Genomic DNA, 22,024 nt, shown 5'->3' on the forward strand with positions numbered 1-22,024 from the left:
AGGTGTAAAAACCCTTGTGAACATGCTGATACCCCGTTCAGATGGTTCCCTCCTTGTTCCTCCCTCCCCATATAGGTAGGCTATAGCTACTCCGTAACTCCCTCATTCATACTGATCCATTGACATTCTGTCCACGGAGGAACGGGGTATGAGCTGACAAACTTAGCTAGTAATCAGGATGCCTAGCCCGATACTTCTTCAACCTTTTAATTGTGTAAGTATGATTTTCTCCTTACTCTTTGTCTTTGATAGTGCTGGTGTACTGAAAGATCCCTGTTTTGTCGATTAAACCAAACATTTAATTACGATTACAAAGTTGTATAATGGTGGGTGCAGGATGGCATAGCCTATTTGGATCATGCTTCAATATATTTAGATTTTGTCCCGTGATGGAAATCCTCATATGAAACAATTGACTACTATTTGATGGACATTCTAATTCCTACTAGAGGGATACACCTGTGGCAGACGTGCAGCTGTACCTTTGGTAAAAGTGGGTTGCATTTCAGTGGCGCCGCCAGGAATTTTGGGCCCCATGAAAAAAAATATATATATCTTGTACTTTGCCGTTGAACATAATGAGGTTTTCCTTGCAGTTCAATGACTCTCTAACGGTGATTTCTAGCTCTTAACTCCCTTCTGAGGGACAGGACTGAGCATTTATCTTTGCAATTTAAATGAGCATCTTTAATCATGTTTACTTCTGAATCTTCCATATTATTAGTTTAGAAACTTAGAGACACTCAAACACCAGTGACCTTCTGAGGATATTTTGTATCATAAGACTTGAATAACAACGAGTACAATGACCCAGTCTTTGTACACTTGTCAGTTAGGACACAAACCTGATTAAATCTTGGCTTGAAAAACGAATCCACTTCTTATCTGATCTGAATGCATTTCCTTTACAAGGTACGATTCATCCTTGGCACCTGTGCATAAGAAAGTTGATTACTCAACCTTTTTGATTTAATTGACTGACATTGTGCCTTGTCCCAATAAAATGTATTTCATTCTCACACTGGTTACATCTGTGTTTTGTCTGTGACAATCGCCTTGGCAAAATCCAGAGAGAGAAATAGTTCTGATACAATTAGTTCTGTAAATGTCTTTTGAGGTGTTCCTTCTCTATTAAAACAGCTGCCAAATTATTACGTTTTCTATTCTTTGTTCTGTTAATTTCTAATTCCAAATTTGTCAATTTTCCTCAAATAAACCATAGTTTTCCACTGTGAAAAGTGTGGTTGGAAACTTTATTTGTATTTTTATTAAAACCTTTGGTTTTACTTTCCAACAGGTGTACAGTACGTGCTCAGACATGCTAGTCTGATCAGGGGAAGAGATCATTTACTACTTGTTAAACAACATTAGTCGTCAAAGTAGTTGTGGGAAATCTGTCATTCCACCCGTCATACAAAATACAAGATTGAAAGTGTTACTGTTTATAAAATTAACTTTTGTCTACTAGTTTAGGACATTGGCTTATCATTATAGTATCTGATTGTGAAATCCAAATCATATACTGTACTGTAGCATTTGAAATATACTCTGCACCACAGTTTATTTGCTTGTCATTTCAATCACTACTGTCTTTATAGGAAAGTGATTAACCCCTACTCTCGACTCCTATTTTATTTGTATGTTTCAGTTCCTTTTGAAGTGCTTTAGCAACACATTTTCTATAAATAATGGCTTCATGCAACAGTTTGAAAGCATGCAGTTGTGTTTACTTACTTTGCTGTGTGGGCGCCACAGTTTATTTCCATTAGCCAGTGAATGGAAATGAGCAGGACTGCAAGGATGTGCCCCAGCCTGTTCATCAGACACCCACACCATATCTCTTACCCTATTATCCACTGTCTTCATGAATTCATGGAGTACAAGTCCCCTTTCTCACGACACAGGGTTGCCACATATCCACTGCACCACCTATGTACTATTCCACCACCTCAGACTGCCAAAATGGCATTCCTACTCTGCAGACAATGGGAACAGCCAAGCCAACCCACTACCCCCCCTCCCTTCCACCAGTGTGTGGATGTGCCTGTCACCATCAGTTGAAGCCCACTGCGCTGGAACAGCATGCGCTTCCAGAGTGACTTCATTCTCAGGCTTGTCAACTAAGAGCTCTCTATACATACCAAAGAGTTGGCCATTGTAGGAGGCTCCCCCTCCCACATACATGCTCTATTGAGGAGATTATTGAACCGGGGCTCTCAGACACTCTATTTATCTCTTAATTTCCATTTATCACAAACTGTTTTCCCCTCTTCCCACCCTGTGTGGGTTTAGTGAGTGAGTCAACCCACTGCTGAGCGAACACCCTCCTCACACAGCGCTGCCTGCCAAAAGCTGTCTCCAGGAGGGCCAGAACCTGAGGACCATCTCCACTAGCATAATCCTCTCCAGGACAGCACTGAGCAAGGACAGTCATGGCACCTGGGGAGAGCTGTTGCCGGATTTGCAGCAGAGGCCTGTACAGCTGTCACTGGAATCACCCTAGTGAGAAGAAGCAAAGGGTATGTTTTGCATTCAAGGACTATTGCACTTTCAATTATACACGTTTAAAGTATATCTTACAGATGAAATACTGCATGCTGCCCTAAATTCACTGCCCTAATTGATATGCTTATATTCAAATTGAATATTTGTATATTAGTATATAAGTAAATCTATTTGAGGTTTTAAAATGGTTTTATTTAGTTATTAGCTTGTTAACTTTATTTAGCTTTGTTTTTTCAACTTGTCTAGGCTGGTTTGTCTTCTCAGTGATTCATTACTATACTGAAACTTGAGTAAAAATGTTTCTGGAATTGAGGGTGTTGAGTTCCAAACTAGCTTGTGCCTGCTCCGCAGAGCATCTTAACTTTGTAAAGTACTAGTGATTACAGCAGATTTAAATTCCATTGGATGAAATCCAGTGACGGTAGCATGGATATTTTCCACATCAGCTCCCCGTGCTTCTGATAGAAAGCCACTTTTTTCCTAGTCCAGTATGAGAGGCAGGTTATTGGAAAATGAATTAACCCCTTCTGACCTGTCGTCCATTGGAATGGACATTGCATATTTCTGGGTCTAAACCAATAGAAAATCTGTGATTTCATTATTTGAATGATGCTTATTCATTGGTTCCTTATTATCCAATCACAATGGTGCAATGACCTTTGACTTGATCTGAGAGCCCTTCAGACATCAGATAAGACAAGCATGGCTTTGAAGCTCGAGAGAGGGAGGAGTAAGTGCCTATATTTCATTAAAAATGTTAATTAATGTTCATGCTAGCCTAATAAATTTTCTCTCAGCATAATTTTAACCATTTCAAGTGTAAATATTTCAAGTTATTTTGACAATATTCCATTTAATTAATTTACTGGATTTTTTAAAAGTTTAATGTCCATCCCAATGGACATCGGGAGTCAAGAGATATTAGCCAGCACACATGTAGTCAGTGTCTACATGCAAAGAAAAAATACCTATAAGCATTTCATAGCTAAACTATGACTTCACAATTGATTTATATTGTATATATATATATGTATATTAGGTATATAACCCATTTTATCACACATGTGCTTTTAGAGTATAAAGTCGCAGACTTCCTAGATCACCTTGTAAATGGAGAGATATCTGATCTTGACTGCTTGGATTCAGGAAATTAGGAAGATAAGAGCAGGAATGAGATAGAGGGTAAGTGTAGATGTTGAGAGTATAGTATAAAGTTGTATGCCTTCTATAATATGTAAATTGCATAAAATATGTCACAAGTGAGACTATGGAAAAATAGTTATAAATCAAATTGTTTTGTTATTGGATAGGACGAGGGAGAGAGAAAAGTGACAGTGAAGAGGTTCCATGCATGCTTGAAGAATTTGAGGTGGCAGCTGAGGTTGAGATAGAAGAAAGTGTAGTGAGAGAGGATTAGGAAGAGATTACTGTGAACAGAGAGGAAGATGTCCATGAGCAGATTACAGTAACCAGGAAGGATGAAATAAAGTGGCCCATAGGCCATTCACCACAATCATTGATACTTCCTTTGAGAATCATCTCATTTATGACCGACATCCCATGAGCCCATACGAATACTTCAAACCGTATTTACCAGATGAACTCTTCGATCTGATGTCTGACAGCACCAACATCTATGCAATGCAAAGTGACACACTAGGTTTCAAACCCACCAGTTCAGGAGAACTCAGAACCCTCATTGGTCTCCACCTAGCTATGGGCGTGATGAAAATGCCAAAAGTCTCCATGTACTGGGAAGCCGGGATGGACATTGGTATTTTTCGTAACACTATGATCCGTGACAGATTCTTCCAGCTTCGGTCACATTTTCATTTGGTTAACAATTTGGAGAGGCCAGCAGAGAACAATGACGTGTTTTATAAGGTACGTCCTCTCTATGATGCCCTGCGCAGGAGATGCTTGGAGCTTCCACTAGAGGAAAACCTTTGTGTTGACGAACAAATGGTGCCATTTCGTGGAGCTCTCTCCGTCAAGCAGTATGTTAAAGGCAAGCCACACCCTTGGGGGGTGAAATTATACTTCCTGTTTGGGAAAGTGGCATGGCCTATGACTTCCTGCTGCATCAAGGGGCTACAATGGAAGTGTCAGAGCAGTTGAAGACTCAGCTAGGACTTGGAGCTGGAGTGGTGTACCATCTCTGCCAGCGCATCACAGAGACCAACCACAAATTGTATTTTGACAATTATTTCACGTCATACAATATTCTGGAACTGCTGGCTGAGAGGAAAATTCATGCCGCTGGAACAGCAAGGATCTGTCGCTTTGCCAACCCTCCTCTACAGTCCGACAAAGTGATGACAAAAATGCCACGAGGAAGCTGTGATGAAGCTGTAAGCCGTGATGGTAAGGTCGCACTGGTCAAATGGTTTGACAGCAGATCAGTTGTCATGGCCTCCAACTTTGTTCGTGTTGGCAGGATGGATGAGGTGCAGCGGTGGGATAAAAAGCAGAAAAGATTTTTGAAGGTGTCCCGTCCAGAGGTGGTCAAGCTGTACAATGAAGTGATGGGAGGTGTTGACCTGCTTGTCTGTACCGCACAGAAATTCGGTCAAGAAAGTGGACCCTGAGAATGATCACACGCTTTTGATCTGGCTGTGGTCAACAGTTGGCTGGAGTACAGGCTGGATGCCAAGAAGGCCAATCTCCAGACAAAAGACACCCTGGACCTCCTCCATTTCAAGATGAATGTGGCCCGGTGTCTGGTGAGTGTCCATAAACCAGTGGCAGCAAAACGTGGAAGGCCCAGTATGTCTCCAGAGCCACAACCACATGCCCACAGACCACGAGTTCAAGATGCAAGACCCCTACCTGAAGTGCAGTATGATATGGTTGACCACATGCCAAATTATGATGAGAAAACAGAGGCCACCAGGTGCAAGAGGCCATACTGCACAGGAAAAACACGTGTATTCTGTGACAAATGCAACATCCACCTTTGCTTTGTGCCACACCGAAACCACCAAATGGAAACAATTTCCATTTGTGTGATCTGTTATTAGCTTACAATATTAAAAGTATAACAATAGATAAGATAATAAGATAATAATCAACTTAATTGTGTTTGGAGGTTCCACTGTTACATGATTCCTATGTTAAAAACATGGCCTATGTAAAACTAAGTTTTCATGGCGTTTTACGCTCATTTAGTCGTGGCGTCCATTGTAATGGACATGAAAAAATACCAATAAAAACATGAGTTTTCAAAAGGTTTTTTTTCCCCTTTATTTCTATGCTATAAAGGAGTAAGAATCAACTAGGAACATTTTTTTTTTTGCCCAGCAGAAAAAATTCAGGTCTGAAGGGGCTAAAAGAAGAAAGTTGATCATTGGGCAAATGAGAGTGAGGGAGAATACGAGAGGGAGGGAAAAAATTAGAGTGAGAAAAGATTGAGGGATTGGAAGTTGTGCCAGGACTAATTACTAAACTTACTTGCAGGCTTGTGTGAGGCCCAGGACCAAACTGGCACAGGAGTACAAAAGGGGGGATGGATTCCAGCTTCTAGAGGGGGATGGTTGTTTTTGTTTGGCCCCTATGAGAATGGTGGAGGCTGGTGTGCTGGCAAAGCTATTGTCTTGACAGTTATGAAGTGCATCAAGCGATACTAAACATGAAAATTCTTTGAAACGGCCCCAAAGAGCCTCAGGGCAGTCGAGCACCTCATACACACGTCACACAGAACATATTCTACACACACACACACACACACACACGCGCACACACAGAATGATTGACGTAAGAAAGAGAGGATCTAGCTACTTGTGGTTTTCAGTTTGCTGTTGTGCTTGAGGGCATGCCATAATGAATGTCGTCTCTCTGCTCCAGTTTGCCTACTGCTGGTTCTCAATCCTCACCTTGGTGACCCTGCTTACTCTCTGCTGGATGTACATCTGTCTGGTCACTTTCAACGATCGGGAGGACGTAAACTGGTGAGCTTGGACATATTAGTTATGCAACATCCCACACAAATACACACATACCTACCTAATTACCGTTATCTTGTGGATTTTATATGCTGTATGTGTACTGTATATACATAAGCACTTTAAACTGTGAAAGTCACCATTTATGCTGTACTTTCCCTATAGCTGAGAGTAGAATCTATGTTTATGACATCAACATGATTTCCTGTATAGTAAATGTTGGAACATGCTCTGTATTTAACATCCATCCATGGCCATCCATCCATGTGCCTGACCATTTGCTTTTGAATCAGGAAGGGCTTTGTTGTGCTCAAGCTGTGGGTGAACTGGTTTATGGTGTTCATTATCATCTCTGCTGTGATCACCATCTATTGTGTCTTACTACTGGTAAGAGGGGGCAGGAAGGAATCCGTACTGAGCATTGCACTAATGCGTTTAACTGATTGTTTTAGCATGCTGTCAAGCTAATACTCAATGATTTATTACAGCTCTTTGCACTTTTCCAAGTTGTCTTGAGAGAACCGCTGGACCTACACTGCCTTCACAAGGTATCTGGACCAGTCTTAATTTAACATGTTTAAATGTAAAAGTCTCAATTTAACATGTTCTTATGTGGAAGTAGTCAAATATGACTGATGTTGATCTATTTAGCAGTATCATGAATGTCAGTAGGTTGTTTTGTTCTGTTGACTAGATGTCCTGTCTGTCTCTGCTGTCCAGTTCTTCCTGCTTCTAGGTGTGTTATTTATCACCGCAGGGGTCACAGGGATGAGTCTGAAGTGGAAAAGAGAGTGGCAGACTGTTCTTCTGTCTCTGCAGGTACTGTAGAACCAACCGTGCTGAGTCTTGCAATTGTGTGTGAAGTATGTTGGTGAGACTGTTGGAGCATGAGTGTGATGTGGGGTTTCTGGGTCTGAGCATTGAGGAGTTCTGTGTGTCAGTGGCATGTGATGATCCTCACCTGTTTGGGCATGTAATGTGTGTGCTCCCCAGGCCACGGCTCCCTTCCTGCAGATGGGGGGTGTGGTGGCCCTAACCCTGCTCAGCTGGCTGGTGTTCAAGGGCTTCCACTCAGCCAGAGGAGCAGGTCAGTATTCAGTAGGCCCACTGTTAGGCTGCAGAATGACTTAGGATTTGAAACATAACTATAGACATTTAATATAATAGATTCTAAGATTTATACAGATTGCTATGTTCTGATGCAAGCAATGAAGCAGTCAATTCAGTGTCAAAAATTATTCACATACGGTGCATGTTTTGTTGATCTGTATCATTATGTTCCCTCCTCAGTCTCCAAGGTCTTGATCATGGTGGTTTTTGTTTTGGTGTCGGTAGCCATCTTCCTCAGCCCCTTGCTTATCACCTCCCCTTGCCTTCTCGAGGCTGATGAGCTCCCTTCTAAACCTGCTCTCGTTGGCCATCGTGGGTCACCAATGGTGAGGGACTTATTTTGATGTTAAAAATCAAAGGTAAAAACAGACATGGTGATTGAAGAGTGTGGAGTTATGAGAATCCAGTTGTCAAAAGGTGGTCAATATCAGACAGCAATAATAAAACAACTCCCCACCCCCCGCAAAACACACCCATACAGGCATAACAATTAATGCTATTTCCTGTCTCAACATGTCTCTGCACACCTTAACTGCCCCCAAGGCCTCTAGCTGGCTCTACGTTATCTGAAAAACATTAGAAATATGACCTAGATAACCTGAACCATATCCCTTACTGCTGCCTATCTCCTGTTTTAGTGGAGATAGGGGTGCCAGTGATCTACACAACTCCTAAGATGTTTTAAAGAAAAGAAAGTCAAGATACAGTTTCATGACCTAGGATTAGTGTTTGCTTGCATTACTGTAGGACACCTCCCAGTTCCCGTCACTTCCCTAACCAGATACTTAAGATTGAATTAATGTCCAGTCATGTGAGGGTCCCATATGCCGCGGTGCTCTGGCCCCGCTCTGTTACTTAACACCATTAGCTATCACCCCTGAGCTCTGCTTAGCAGTGTCATGCTCATGGCTCTGTGTGTGTTCACACAGCCTGAGGGGAGCTTGGTTATGTAGAACACGAGTGTTCCTCACCCATCTGTCCTCCCTGTGCTCAGCTGGCCCCGGAGAACACCATGATGTCGTTCGAGAGGAGCGTGGGGTGCAACGTGACAGCTTTTGAGACTGATGTGCAGCTCAGGTAATATCATGGAAGCTCATGGGGTAAAAATAAATAAGAATACAACAATTGCAATTAAATTATTAGCTGGTTTCAAGCTCGGTATGTGTCTGGGTTTGGGTCTTTTCTCTCAGTAAGGATAGAGTTCCTTTTCTGATGCATGACCATCACCATGAATTCCTGAGGAGGACTACAGATGTGAAGGAGAAGTTTCCTGGTCTGGAGTTCAACCACAGCACCAATCTGTCTTGGGCAGATTTAGAGAGTCTGAATGCTGGCAGCTGGTTCCTACAGGTAAGGGATAATACATGAATATATATTTTTTTTTCTTTAATAGTACAGTTGAAAAATATGTTTTTATGCAGAGGGTGAATGGTTTTCCTAATCCATAACTAACCAAGCGACTCCTTTTCCCAGTCAGATCCGTTCTACTCTGTCTCCAAGCTTTCCGAGGAGGAGAGGCGGGAAGCCCAGAACCAGAGTATCCCTTCCTTGGTCCAACTCCTGGATCTGGCCAAGCAGCACCACACCTCGCTCATCTTTGACCTGAAGAACGAGGACAACCAGGATGTCAACATCACAGTCAGCACCATCCTTATGTCTGGCATCCCTCAAAACCTGGTAAGAGGAATGTTTACATCGATGCAGATTACATCAAACAGAAATACACCATTCTGTCATGTTTTATGTTTTTCTCTTTCTAGATACTCTGGCTTCCCAGTACTAAGAGGAAGGACGTGATGGAGGCCGCACCTGGTTTCATACAGGTCTATGACAATGTGTCTATCATGGACACGTATGGAGGAGACCACCTGAATGTAAAATACAGTTCTCTGAGCGCAGCAGAAATCAGGTGAATACCCTCCGTTACTTCTCTCACCTTGTTCTCAGAACAGATACAAACAACTTTTCCCAGAAACCATCTTACTGCACCTCTGTTGAACACCAGTGCATGACTGTGGTTTGCCCAGACAAAGTGCTGAATATTAAGACACGCACCGCCGCAGGGCGAGAATGGGATTCAAACAATGTTCTCGTCCAGGTGGGTTGTTTAATGGCTGAGCACCCCAGTGAATCCTCTAGCTAAGCTTTTTGTTTACTCAGTGTAATAAATGACTGAAAAGAGCTTTTAAGCAAACTGTTTGTTTTTTGGTCTCATGATTGATTACTTCTGTCTTTATCTCTCTCTCTCTCTTTGAGTATTTGCTGGAGTAGCACAGTGTAAGATAACTCCTGACTAATCTGCCATTAAACTTATAGCGGCAGCTACATTTGAGTCTTTGAATTATTTTCTATTATGATGTTATTTACGTGTGACAGGGAGCTGCGAAGCAGAAATGTGTCGGTGAACCTGTGGGTGGTGAATGAGCGCTGGCTCTTCTCTCTGCTGTGGTGCTCAGGAGCCAGCTCTGTGACCACCAATGCCTGCCACCTTCTACAGGACATGACCCAGCCCCACTGGACTCTGGTAAGGGACTCTCACCTCCTCCTTCCTTCGGCACTTTCTCTTACCTTGAAGTGAATAACGATCCTAGCATAGTCTCTCCTTAATGAATGTTTGATGCTTGTATAAAGTAACTGCCAACTGTGTGTGTGTGTTCAGGGTTCTAACTTGTACAGAATTATATGGATCACAGTCGACTTGATGTCATTGCTCATTATGTTTGGATTGTTCATCTTTCAGAGGTAAGTAGAGGTCTGATCTTTTTTCTGGACAGCAATGGAGGCTGCCTTTGTAGTGTATTTGGAAAGGGATGTGTCACTCTACTTTCTATGAAGAACAGTTGCAGTTTAATTCATTCTAAAGGTAGACAATGTCAAAAGATTTGGTACAATAAAAATGTATCTAAATAGAATTATTGGCTCCTTTCAAGACTTCCAAAAAATGCTACATTTTATTAATTCAATTTAATCAAATCACTTAAACAGTGCTTCATCAGATCTGTTATAACATCACAATGAACCCACTCTTAGTTTGATATTCATCATTAATATAATTTAATCTGTGGTTGAATCTCAAAATCATATTTAGACAATTACCCATGTGGATTCAATTAACAGTACTGTAGCTCCATCCTTCTATACATGTATTTTATATTTAGTCTAACATTATGAAATGAGGTCATGGCTTGTGTCTGACTCAACAGGGAAAAGAAAGCAAAGACACACAGATGCTCCACCTGGAACCAGAGAGAAATGTCCCCCTTCTTACCTTCTGAGTAGCTTTGCCTGGATCTAATGAAAGCTGACTTTGGAATATATTGAACTAAACCCCTTTTATGTCACCTAAATGTCTCAGCCCTGAGTCTGGAATATTTTCATAAATGTTTCTATAATGGGTTAATTGAAAAAATGTGATGGACCCTGTGCTTTAAAAGGCTGTTTTATTACTGTTTTTCTTTGTGCGACTCATTTCAAATAGTTGTCTTTTTTGTATTTCTTTTTTACACTTTCTATGTATTTATAGACCTGTCTCAAATGGCCAAATATGTACCGTACATAGATTAATTTGAATGATGAACATGTGTGTGTGTGTGTGTGTGTGTGTGTGTGTGTGTGTGTGTGTGTACCAGCATGTTTATGTGCAGTATGTGTTGTGTACCTATCCTTTTTATATCCTTTTTTTGAAAATGTGAAATTTGAATAGAAACTAAACTAATCAAAGGACCTGTATTATTCACAATTCTGGGTTGGTGTAGATTCTGTTGAATTAATCTATTTTTCTACACCAGTATTTCAGTTCACTGTGTGTGCGTGTGTGAGGGCACGTGGAGAGAACGAAAAGATATATGCATAAACTTATGGACTTTTTGAAATATCTGTCAGCCCTGCAAAAACTGTTTAGGCCTATATGTCGTCCTGTTTGTTAACAGTAGATGGCAGGCAATACCATATTTTCATTGACGATCCACATACATGTTCTTAGTTGCCATAGGTCTGCTGTGAATTGACCATCTCTGCTTTCTTCTGTAAAGCGGTTAGGGGCAAAGAGATGGGTCAAAGTGAAGAGACCAATTAACGCAACATTAAACTGATTAGCATAAATATTTGACTGTTGTTATTGTTGACGATGATGGTGTTCATAAAGACAAAAGGCAATGATTAATATTAATACAGTGAGTTTCAAATTATTACCCCAATCCAAATATATACCAATATTGTTTCTTGCCATGGGTGGGTATAAACGCTGACGGGCGAGGCAAGTGCGAGGAGCAGGCTGTGCGACTCAGCTAAGATAACAACTCACTTTTTCAACTGAACTCCCGGTACCGAGAACTTGACATACTACGCCTCGTGTAATTTTCCAAGTGAATTCCAGCTGCCGGCACAAAGTAACAGTAACGACTATGGGAGTGTCTTCATTCGGTTGTGAAGTTGAAAAGTAAAACTGCGTGATGAAATTAAATTCTGGTCGTGGACACGCGTTTTCTGTTTACACGTCTGAGGAACTTTATTCAGTTGCATCCTTATTTCCGTTAGTAGTCTTGTTTTATTATTTTTCACTCGAATTTAAAGTTCATTTTCCGTAGGTAGGCTACATGATGGTTCATAAGTATGGTAAGTCAGCACATCATCTTACATACTTGTTTATTGAAGTTTTGAACGTGTTATGTTCTCTAGGCCTCTATTTTACTATGTGAACTGTTCAGCCTCGGGTGGAAAGTTGAAGGCAACAGACGCATTTTAAATCACAAGTAGACTAGCCGAGGTTATAGAACTGTGTGAGTGCATTTCTACAGTAAAGTATCTGGGGAAGCAGGAAGCATTTTTATTTCATATGACAATGTAGAATCACGTGGTGAATAAAGTTATTCGCTGCACCTATTAAACTTCATAACAAGTAGACTATCAAACGTTCATTTTTGAACTAGGCTGGCGCATCGCAAGGCTGCGTTAATCACACTGTAACTTCACAACTGGCTCAGCAGCACAGCTGTGTGTAGGAGTAGCCTATAGCCTAGCCTACTAATAATGCCCTCGCCAATAGCAGCATCGACAGTTACCCTCGAATCGAAAGGGCAAAATCCAACTGCACGTGTAATCTTTCAAGTCCTCATCCGTCAAGAACATCGGACCATGGCAATGACCATGGTTTTTGTTGTGCTTTGAACTTCATAATTGTGTGTTATTTTCAGTTCAGACTTTTTCCATTTCTAAAATGAAAAACCTTGTCTGTGGTTTAATGACTTAAACCTAAGACAATTGACGATATTGCAATTATAAGTATCCAATATCCATCACCATCAATATTGCCTAAAACTTCTGCACTGGAAAGAAGAGAAACAGAGAGGTTCTACATGATGTTGTTGATGTTGTGTTGTCAGACACAGAGAGGGCTGTTGAGCTATTGAGGCAGTACCAGGAGAGTCTGACTAGCCCAGAGGAGCAGGCACTGAAGACCAGCGTTGGGAAAGTCTCTGCCATCTTTGGGAGCCAGCTATTTCAAGCCCTGCTTGGTAAGACATGGTAAACATGGAGTGCTTTGATTTTAAACTACTTCTTCATTAACACCCTTCATCCCAACTGTCAGAAATAACATTCAGTTCCCTTTTCTCTGGTACAGTCCAGAAGTAATTATAACTCTGTATCTACAGTATATAACTGGTGTGTCCAGAGCTATCCCAGAGATGGTTTCACTTCCCACTCAATAAAACTAGGATTCAAATGAGTAGGCCCTACGCCTATCATAGTTGTGAAGCCTTCTCTCTATTGCCTCATTCCATGTCCACAAACAGATTCCTATAGTTTTGTAGTCTTTTAAGTAAACATGCACTGTACACAGAGAGTAGTGCTGGTGTGTTTGTGTAGTCTTGTTATTGCCTTTAGTTAGGTCCACAGGATGTAGACAGGGGCAGGTTATATTAATTTGCGTGGGAAGTTAACTGAGCCTAAATGTTTCTCAATTTAGTCCCATGAAAGAGGTCTTTCAGCTCGACTCACAAAGGTTTGCTGTATACCCCCCTCTTTCCTATGTAATGAAATCCTATTAAACATGGCCACCTCCTCAACACAATCTTTTTATTGGATGGCTGCTTCTCCAAACCCTTTAGAGGGCTGTAGGTTTGTTCTGTGAAGTTTAAACTTCTTACCTTATAAATAGAATGTGCTTCATTGTACTTGTACAGTATGTCAGTTTTTATACACCGTGTGTCAGCCTGTCCAAATACTGTGTGGATCATCAACAGACAGATTAGTTTTTCTCTTGTTTGGCTAAGATAGAATGTTAGTGTGAGAGATGTATTACAGCATATTAGTCACTAACAGGACGTGACGCTGATTAGTCCCAGATTCGCTTGCGCTATACCATGAGCGTAGGCCTGCATGACGTCACTTCACATATTTGTCTGAGACCTAAAGGCAGAGTGACGAACCAAACTCGTACTCGTAAACATCCCCTTGATACTTCAACAACTCCGGAGGAGCACCTGTGCAAATGAAACTTCTATCTTTCTTTCTAACACTGCGGAGGAAATAAATGAGTTCCATTTAACAAATGCTTGAGTGGTCCTCCTAATTGCCATGGCTGGCTCTGCCCTAATGACGCCCGCCTGTGGGCCTGCTGCTGTTCCAGGGCTGGAGAGCTGAGGAGGAGCAGAGCGGCCCCAGCCTACAGACCCTGCTCTGGAGCTCTGATGGGGGGATGGGTCATCTGGATGTGTGGTGGTGGTGGTGGTGGTGGTGGGGGTGGGGAGGGGGGCGGGGAGGCTGCCCTGTCCTCCCTCATCATCTCCCTCCACAGACATGAATGCTGGTCTGACCTGGGCTAACACACTCACACTTGACGGTGATGATAACACACGTGATGATGATGATGATGATGATGGCTGTTGTTATGATGATGGCACAGTGCTTCCCTCATCAAACTGTGTCTGATTTGCTTATAAAGAAAGTAATCTGTTACATTTATAGCCTTTTCAAAATTGATAATAGCAGGTTCAATGGCTAACTGAGGAAACATGTATCTCCATGTTATATTGTCACTGAGTAGGGATAACATTTTCATTAGCCTATGATGTTTCTGTAATGTGTTCAGCATTGTCTTATCAGTTCTAGTCAGCTATTAAAGACCACAGGCCTCCAAGAGAAACACAGCAGTCCAGGCTGCACAGAGACAAGGATTTGGATTCCAAATCAGGATTCCAAACATTCCTCAGGATTCAGAGCAGGAATGTGCAGTGGCTGAGAGCTGGAGGTAGGGAGGAGTATAAACAGCTCATGGCTGCCTTGCCATGCTAGTCCAGCTGGCCTCCTCCCCTCGCCTGCCTGGCTGGCTGGCTGATCTGAGATCAGCCTGGGGATACTGTAAAGCAGAGGGGATAGGCCCCTGCTGTCTGTGTGTGTGTGTTTCTATGTGTGTGTCTCAGGTAGGGATCTGGACAGGGTCAAACCAGGCTGGGCTCTCTTAACCCCTACATGTGGTTCTCATTAGACTGGACACAGCGGAGGCCCAGCGTGTTTACAGAGCTAACAGGATCATGGTGCAATTTAAACATTACTCATCGCATCAGTCTCTTTGCTTTGTTTACTTTCACAGGCTCTGGGTCATATACACTGGGTTTGTTGTTGCTACTATCATCATTACTGTCAGGACTGTACAGTATGTAAAAAGAAAGATTCCGTTACTTGGCCTTTCATTATTACTTGATTAGGACATTTATAGTTATTGTTAATTTTGGCCTTTTACAATGGAGTAATTTCTGTATGTAAATATTTAACTGAATATGTATTCTTACATTTACCACAGAATTACAAAGTTTGATGGTGTTTACCGGATCTGCATGTGGTTCAGTGGTTAATATGGAGGACAAAAATTACTTTATAGTCTTCTACAGTGTGTAGTAATGTCCGGGGCCTGCAATGCAGTGTGGGAAGTTGAAGCACAGAACACTTGATTGGATGTCTGCGTGGTTGCACAATCATGGACAAAGGTCGCCTTAACTGCGGACTCATCCCTTTGTTCCCCAACATGCAAACATGCAGGATGAGGAGCTGAGAGAGTGAGGGGGTGGCAGAGCGTTCTGGCACACACACACAGACAGCACACAACACATGTACACACAAACATTCCCACAACTCCCAAAGTAGCATGACAGAAGATGATTTCAGCTATAGGGAATTGGGTTGGGGGGAGGGGTCAGAGCTATCCCCCAACCCTTTAATTGTGACCCAATTTTTGCTGAATGTTTGATTCCAACGAGCAGTGTGTCATCATTGAAAGCACTCAGGGGCACATTCTTTTTTGGGGCTGATTCACCAAGGCAGCAAGGGGACCAATGATTCCAATTCACTTGAATATCTTCACGACAAATGGAGAAAGACAATAGACACTCACTCACCCACACACACATGCACACACATTCAGATCCAGTGTGACTGTGCTTGATCCGGCTGTGTGCAGTCGGACAGAGGCCAGAGCTGTGGAAAGTCCCAGCTCCCAGGACTGAGGTCCAGAGAAAGGCCAGACTATGGTCACCCACACTGGGAGCAGCTCCGTTAAGAGATCTGGGAAAGACGTAACCAGAAAAGTCTTCTTCCCTAGTAGAAAACAGGATTTTTTTTTTGTTCCACAGTCAGGAATGTATGTGGTCTTTGAGGGTTGAAATAGCTTTGGAACAGCTTTTGGAAACTTGAAGGGTTGGGGGAAAACGTTTGGATTTAGAGCTTTTGATTTGACAATTGTTTTTTACGATACATTATTGGGCATTTTTGCTTGAGATGACAGTATGTGGACAGGACATGCAGGGGAGAGAGAGAGGGGAGGCATGCAGAACATTGCTCAGGTTGAAATCGAACCAGTGAGTGGTACACACACTACCTGGTGAGCCACCAAGATTTTTATGCAAATAATGGCAATGTGCTGTCTTCTCCCTATAGCTACAGGTCACCTGATACAGTTGATTTGCTGGAACACAACACTCCCATGAGAACTGTGTTGTGTAAAAATGTGATTCTACCACAAGGCAGTTAGGGTACGTGGGGAATGCCACGTGGAATGCCCTTTTATATTTTTGATGGCTAAAATGAGTACCTGTACTTGTGTGTGCTCACATTCACTCTTCAACCTGCTGGGCAGATAAATCCTCTACCCACACATGGCTCTACTCCTCCACACAGACACTTTTCTGTACAGGGATGAGTCACATGAGGCCCATTCTTTCACTTTTGTTCCAACTGCTGTTGGGATGCTCAAACCCCCACCACACACACACCCCAGCAGTCAAACTTTCAGTTACATTGGGAACATCAGTGTATTCTGTACAGTGTTTATCAAGCTCAAAACAGCATAGCTGTACACGTAGCTCATTCCTTATCCAAGTTCAGATAGTCCTGACATTGAACTTGGAAAAAGTTGTAGCACTTCATGAGCCTTGGATGAGAACAGCGACCTCTTTATGTCAGCAGTGCAGCATGGGGCTCTGTGAGGGACTGTGACATCAGCAACATTGTCCCCCTGCATTCTCGTCAACAGGCTGTCACTCAATCGGTGAACACAGGACAGGGGCAATGGCCAGTGACCCACTAGAGGGGGGGGGGGGGGGTTGAAAGCACTGTTTAAGAAACTTCATTAAATTAGGGAGGATGATAAACCGAGGGTAATGGGCATAAACTAATGGTATGTGGGAGGGGATGAGTGTGTATGTGGCAGTTTGGGGTTGGCAGAAAGAAGCCTTAAGGGTTGGACTGGCCTGTTTGGGAGGAGAGCATGGCCTAGTGGTGGTGTATTGAGAGAGGTGCTCACACGCTGCACCCACAGACGGCAAGTCGACAAGTCATTCAGAGGGGTCCATGGACATTGCACAACACAAACTGATAGACTTCATCTGAAGTCAGAACACATGGCTAGTTGAAACATAATCAAGAATGAGACTGACAAGGGTCTTTTTATTGATAATTGTATTGTTTGTACACAGACATTCAAGAATGTTACGAGGTGACCTTGCAGCTCAACACAGCTGAGAACGATGTGAAGGAGGACAGCAGTGAAGACACCTGGGAGGTAAAACCAACATGAACATCTTCAGTTTATTATGGAAACTAAACACTCAGTGATACTTTGTGTTGATCAGCTAGCTGTGCTTAGTCAATATTGGTATGCACTACGCCCAAGATTACAGAACACACGCATCTAGCCTCATGACCTCAGTCCATTCACTCCCACACAGCACAACACATAGAAATATTTCTCAGCATATACCATGACTCCATGCCACCTAGGCAGAGAAAGAAAGTGTGTGTGTGTGTGAGAGAGAGAGAGAGAGAGAGAGGAGAGAGAGAGAGAGAGGGAGAGAGAGAGAGAGAGAGAGAGAGAGAGAAAGAGGGAGGGAGAGAGAGAGAGAGGGAGAGAGAGAGAGAGAGAAGGAGAGAGAGAGAGAGCAATTGGAAGAGGAGTGTCCGGAGAGCGAAAGTTTGAGCGAGAGATATGCAGGGGAGAGAAAGAGAGAGAAAAAAGCAGACAGACACCGCTGCATTAGTCACTTGAGTGTTGGCGACACCATGTGCTCATCAGTGGGTCGCTATGACGATGTCACCCAGGCCTTCCATTACAAGTGTCCTCAAGTCACGTGCTCTCGTATTTATAGCAGAGCTCAGGGAAAAGAATCACTTGGGAGTTCAAACGGGGGGTTTGTGCGTGTGTGTTTGTGCGCTTGAGAAAACTCCCCTCCTTTAGTGAGGCCAATCACCGCAGAGGACAGGGTCGTTTCATAGACATTCAGTTGGGAAGTGAGGGAGTGCTGTGATGATACCTGGTCATGTGCAGTACTGCAGGCACCTGTTATTGGATGGAACGCTTGTTTATGTGTTTAAACCAGGACCTTGTCATTGCTGCCATAATGGCTCTTGAATGGGCTGTGATGCCTTAACTCATAGCAACTGCATGATTATACAGCCTCATAACTTTGCTCAAGCCAAGCCAAAAGGCTAATGAAATTGACCCCTGGCTGATTTCCATGGGCCATTTAGTGAATACTCTTTGGTCTGGTTTTAGCACTGGGATTAGAAGAACTACCTTCAAAGTGGCATGTGTGTGTCTGTGTGTGTCTGTGCAGGCTTGCTTGCGTGTGTGTTTCCACAACCGCCATCTCAGCTGTTCTAAGTGAAGAGGTTTTTAATGTAAAGTGATAGCTCATAAATCAATCCACAGTGTCTGATGGGACACTCTCTTACCTGACATGTTCCTCTAGCCAAAAGTCGTTTTTATATCCTGTCATGATTGAACAGCCCCTTCCCCCTCAAACAATCATGTAATGGCAGTATGTTTTAATATTTTTTTATTTATGTGCTAAGTCTGTACAGCATCTCTGTACGTAAAAGGCAATGTGCAATCAACATGTCAGTAATCACTTACCGGATTGAACTCATTGACGTGTTCATGTAGAAGATTGTGTGGCAGGGCTCAGGGCTGTCACTTGCTCATCCTGAGCTCAGTGTGAGGGGCAAGGTAGGAGCCATGCCTGGAGAGGAACCGGAATATCAGAGTAGTCACAGAGAAACTGACAGAGAGTGTTAATGAGATACTAGATTCTCAGTTATCCATATCAATGTATATCATCACCCATTCCCTCATCCCAGAGGTGGTTAAAATGTTAGAGTAGTTATTCCCCCTGGTCGCTCCCCTCCCACCACTCCTCTGATCCACCCTGTGGGAAGCTAATTCAGCCCACAAATGCTCTCTCCACTATCCCAGCCACCATCTCTGCCTCCCTACTGTACTTCAGGTTCCCAGCCCCAGCCCTACAGAGGCCAGCCCCAGCCCTTCAGAGGCCAGCCCCAGCCTTAAAGAGGCCAGCCCCAGCCTTACAGAGGCCAGCCCCAGCCTTACAGAGGCCAGCCCAAGCCCTTCAGGGGCCAGCCCAAGCCCTACAGAGGCCAGCCCCAGCCCTACAGAGGCCAGCCCCGCCACCGCCCTACAGAGGCCAGCCCCTGCCCTACAGAGGCCAGCCCCCACCACCGCCCTTCAGAGGCCAGCCCCAGCCCCTCCCCTGGTCCCTATAGCAGAGGAGGGTTGTATGTGAGGGGCTTCAGGGGGACTCAGAGATAGAGCTCAGCTTAGTGGCCACCCAGTGAGGCCCTCCATTCCTCCCTCTCCCCTCTTTAGTATTCTAGGCATGCTGTCACCTGAGTAGAGGATGGGGGGGAAATTAAATGAGTCTGCAAATTCACTGATTTGGTGCAGAGAGGCAGGTGAGGGTGAGGAGCAGCTTGTGTAGAGATGGGAGGGATGAGACTGAATATGGATTACATTATCATTATGCAAATGATAGGATGGTGACTGTTAATTAGTCACTGGTGTCATACATTTGGTTTGGCCCTTAAATTATCATTACATACCATGATTGTTAAATGAAGTTTGAAATTGAAATATAACTAATGAATTGTGTATGTTTGTTGACTCATGATGAGCAGTCCTAGGCTTGGTGCAAACATGTGCTTCTGTTTGTCTGTGTGCTCATGTATGTGTTTACGTGTGTTCTTGAACACTGTGTGTGTGTGTGTGTTTGCGTGTGTTTGTGTGTGTGCGTGTGGCTGTTCCAGGGCTGCACAGGGTGTCCACCTACAGTAGCTGCCACCATTAGACAGAGGGGGCATCTGAGAGGGCAGGAGGGCACCCTGGGCTCTGGAACTGTCTGCTGACCTGCCTGTCACCATGGCTACGTGGCAGCTAAGCCATCACTGACCAACACACTTCTCGTCTCTGGAACACCAGCCTTTGCATACCACACTGGCTCACAGAGGCACTCTCAGTTCAACAACACACCGGAGCACAGGGACTGAGGAGGTCATGTGTGGGCCTATTCAGGGACAAAGCCCAGGTTCACTCCCCTAGGCCCTAGACTCCTTCATGTGTTGATGTGTTCACAAAGGTCTAGGAACCTGCATTGCAGCGTGCTGGTGTCCGTGTGTTGGGGTGTAAACATTCTGTGCTATCATAAGGGGTCTTGATGTAGTCAAGCCTTGATTTCAGCTAGGTGGACCAGTGGCCTGTGATTAGGTCAGGATCATCATATAGTGTGTTCAATCAGACCCTGTGTGTGACATTGCTTCACCGGTTAGCCATGGTAGGATATAAAGTCTGCCCTCTGTTGGATGATTAGGGTCTGTGCAGGAGACTGTGTGGCAACAAACCATGCAGGTCTCACTCAGGACTGAAGCAGCTCCTGTGTCAATGTCAGCTTGAACTTAAATGGCTCAATGCTCAATGGGATAAAACATATATATTAATAGCTGTCGACATCTTTAGACGATTTCTTAGGACATTTGGGTCGTCTCCCTCTCTGCACTGTGTGTTAGCTGAAACATCGGAGATCACACCTTTCTGCTTTCACCCCATTCCTCTCCAGTCACCCCATAGTCTCAGTGTTTAGCAGACATGTGACAGACTGAACCATCCGGTCCAGCCCTCACTCCTTTGTTTCTGCTGGTCTCTGCTCTGCTGCTGTCTGAACAACACATACATGTCAGTGCTCATTAGCAAGACAGACAGAAAGAAGAAAAGAAAGAAAGAGTGGGGGGGGGAGGGAGAGTGAGCAGCTAGGTTATTCCAACCTTTCTACACTATTTGAAGTGGCTTTTCAGCTCATAAAGTTAGGTATCCTGCTGCACGTGTTACTACAGATCATATTTCAGTTTTCACATAGTTTTCACATCTATTTGAGTGTTTTTCCCTCATTAATGTGCAGATACAGACAGATGTATCCATAGGTAAGCAGTTCATGCTGTAGGCCTTTTCCATAAAGCCTGATTGTGACTGGGTCGTTCCACTGTCTCCCTGTCCTTGCTGTTTTGACACTGCCCCTGTGTTCCCTGTAGAAGCCAGACCAGGAGGACAGCGAGGGGGTGTCCCGGGTCCGAGTGCTCAGCAGGCGGAGCCCCCAGAAGGTGGAGCTGGTGTCGGGGCTGGTGAGCCGCTCCCACATCCACGCCCCCAAGGTCAGTGAGGGTGGGGGGGGTCACCGAGGGGTCAACCGGGGGGAGGGGGGGGAGGAAACGCCCTGAACAAAACTGTGCACCAATGAGTGTTTGTTGTGCGTGCCAGCCTGCTCAGCGAAGCGTCACAGGGTGCCCTTAACGTCTTGACACGTTTGTTACTGTTCATTAAGCTGAATGACCTTTTAAACATGTTATTAACCAGCGGAGCCCACAGCGCTTCACATACAATCCCAGAACCAACGGAACCAACCAGAGACTCAGACTGATAGTGTCAGGACCCCAGCCTGTGCTGAGCCCACTGGAACCTTCCTTATGATTGATTTCAGAACCTCGTTTATAGTTTGGCTCTTAGCAGTGCATTGATTGAGGTGGTGGACTGTTCTCTATGTGACGGTGTATTATCCTTATCTTCATGTTGTGTTTCAGTGTGATGGATGAGGAATGCGCGCGACTAACATGGTGACATCATTTCAACTAATTAT

The 22,024-nt window shown here is 43.8% G+C and overlaps 2 protein-coding genes across 3 annotated transcripts in view; both read left to right on the forward strand.

Moving 5' to 3' along the window:
- Positions 1-90: 90 nt before the first annotated feature.
- gdpd2 (glycerophosphodiester phosphodiesterase domain containing 2) lies at positions 91-12,018 on the forward strand. Its single transcript, XM_084684728.1, has 15 exons — positions 91-214; positions 2,293-2,519; positions 6,349-6,452; positions 6,740-6,833; positions 6,935-6,994; positions 7,167-7,265; positions 7,440-7,533; positions 7,737-7,882; positions 8,551-8,633; positions 8,747-8,906; positions 9,030-9,233; positions 9,317-9,465; positions 9,933-10,080; positions 10,216-10,298; positions 10,760-12,018. Exons 2-15 carry the CDS (start codon positions 2,433-2,435, stop codon positions 10,833-10,835), a joined length of 1,587 nt encoding a protein of 528 aa, XP_084540854.1. The 5' UTR covers positions 91-214; positions 2,293-2,432; the 3' UTR covers positions 10,836-12,018.
- The window catches only part of LOC146302452 (disks large homolog 1-like), a 14,475-nt gene continuing 4,264 nt past the window's right edge, over positions 11,814-22,024 (forward strand). The window contains exons 1-5 of one of the 2 annotated variants that reach the window (XM_084684730.1): positions 11,814-12,170; positions 12,938-13,069; positions 17,525-17,610; positions 21,423-21,542; positions 21,969-22,024. The exon at positions 21,969-22,024 is cut by the window's right edge and continues 448 nt beyond it. In XM_084684730.1, coding sequence (XP_084540856.1) covers positions 12,152-12,170; positions 12,938-13,069; positions 17,525-17,610; positions 21,423-21,542; positions 21,969-21,980 — 369 coding nt within the window. In that variant the 5' untranslated portion in view covers positions 11,814-12,151 and the 3' untranslated portion in view covers positions 21,981-22,024. The remainder of the gene's footprint in view (positions 12,171-12,937; positions 13,070-17,524; positions 17,611-21,422; positions 21,543-21,968) is intronic. The other variant, XM_084684729.1, reaches the window with a different exon arrangement.

This window comes from Hypomesus nipponensis, chromosome 1, assembly GCF_054491055.1.
Source record: "Hypomesus nipponensis isolate SF chromosome 1, ASM5449105v1, whole genome shotgun sequence".
Classification (NCBI taxonomy): domain Eukaryota; kingdom Metazoa; phylum Chordata; class Actinopteri; order Osmeriformes; family Osmeridae; genus Hypomesus; species Hypomesus nipponensis.

Coding starts and splice junctions, on each gene's coding strand:
- gdpd2 (XM_084684728.1), top strand. CDS start 2,433: ATGGCACCTGGGGAGAGCTGTTGCCGGATTTGCAGCAGAGGCCTGTAC. Junction 7,883..8,550: donor GCCATCGTGGGTCACCAATG/GTGAGGGACTTA, acceptor CCCTGTGCTCAG/CTGGCCCCGGAGAACACCAT. Junction 8,907..9,029: donor CTGGCAGCTGGTTCCTACAG/GTAAGGGATAAT, acceptor TCCTTTTCCCAG/TCAGATCCGTTCTACTCTGT.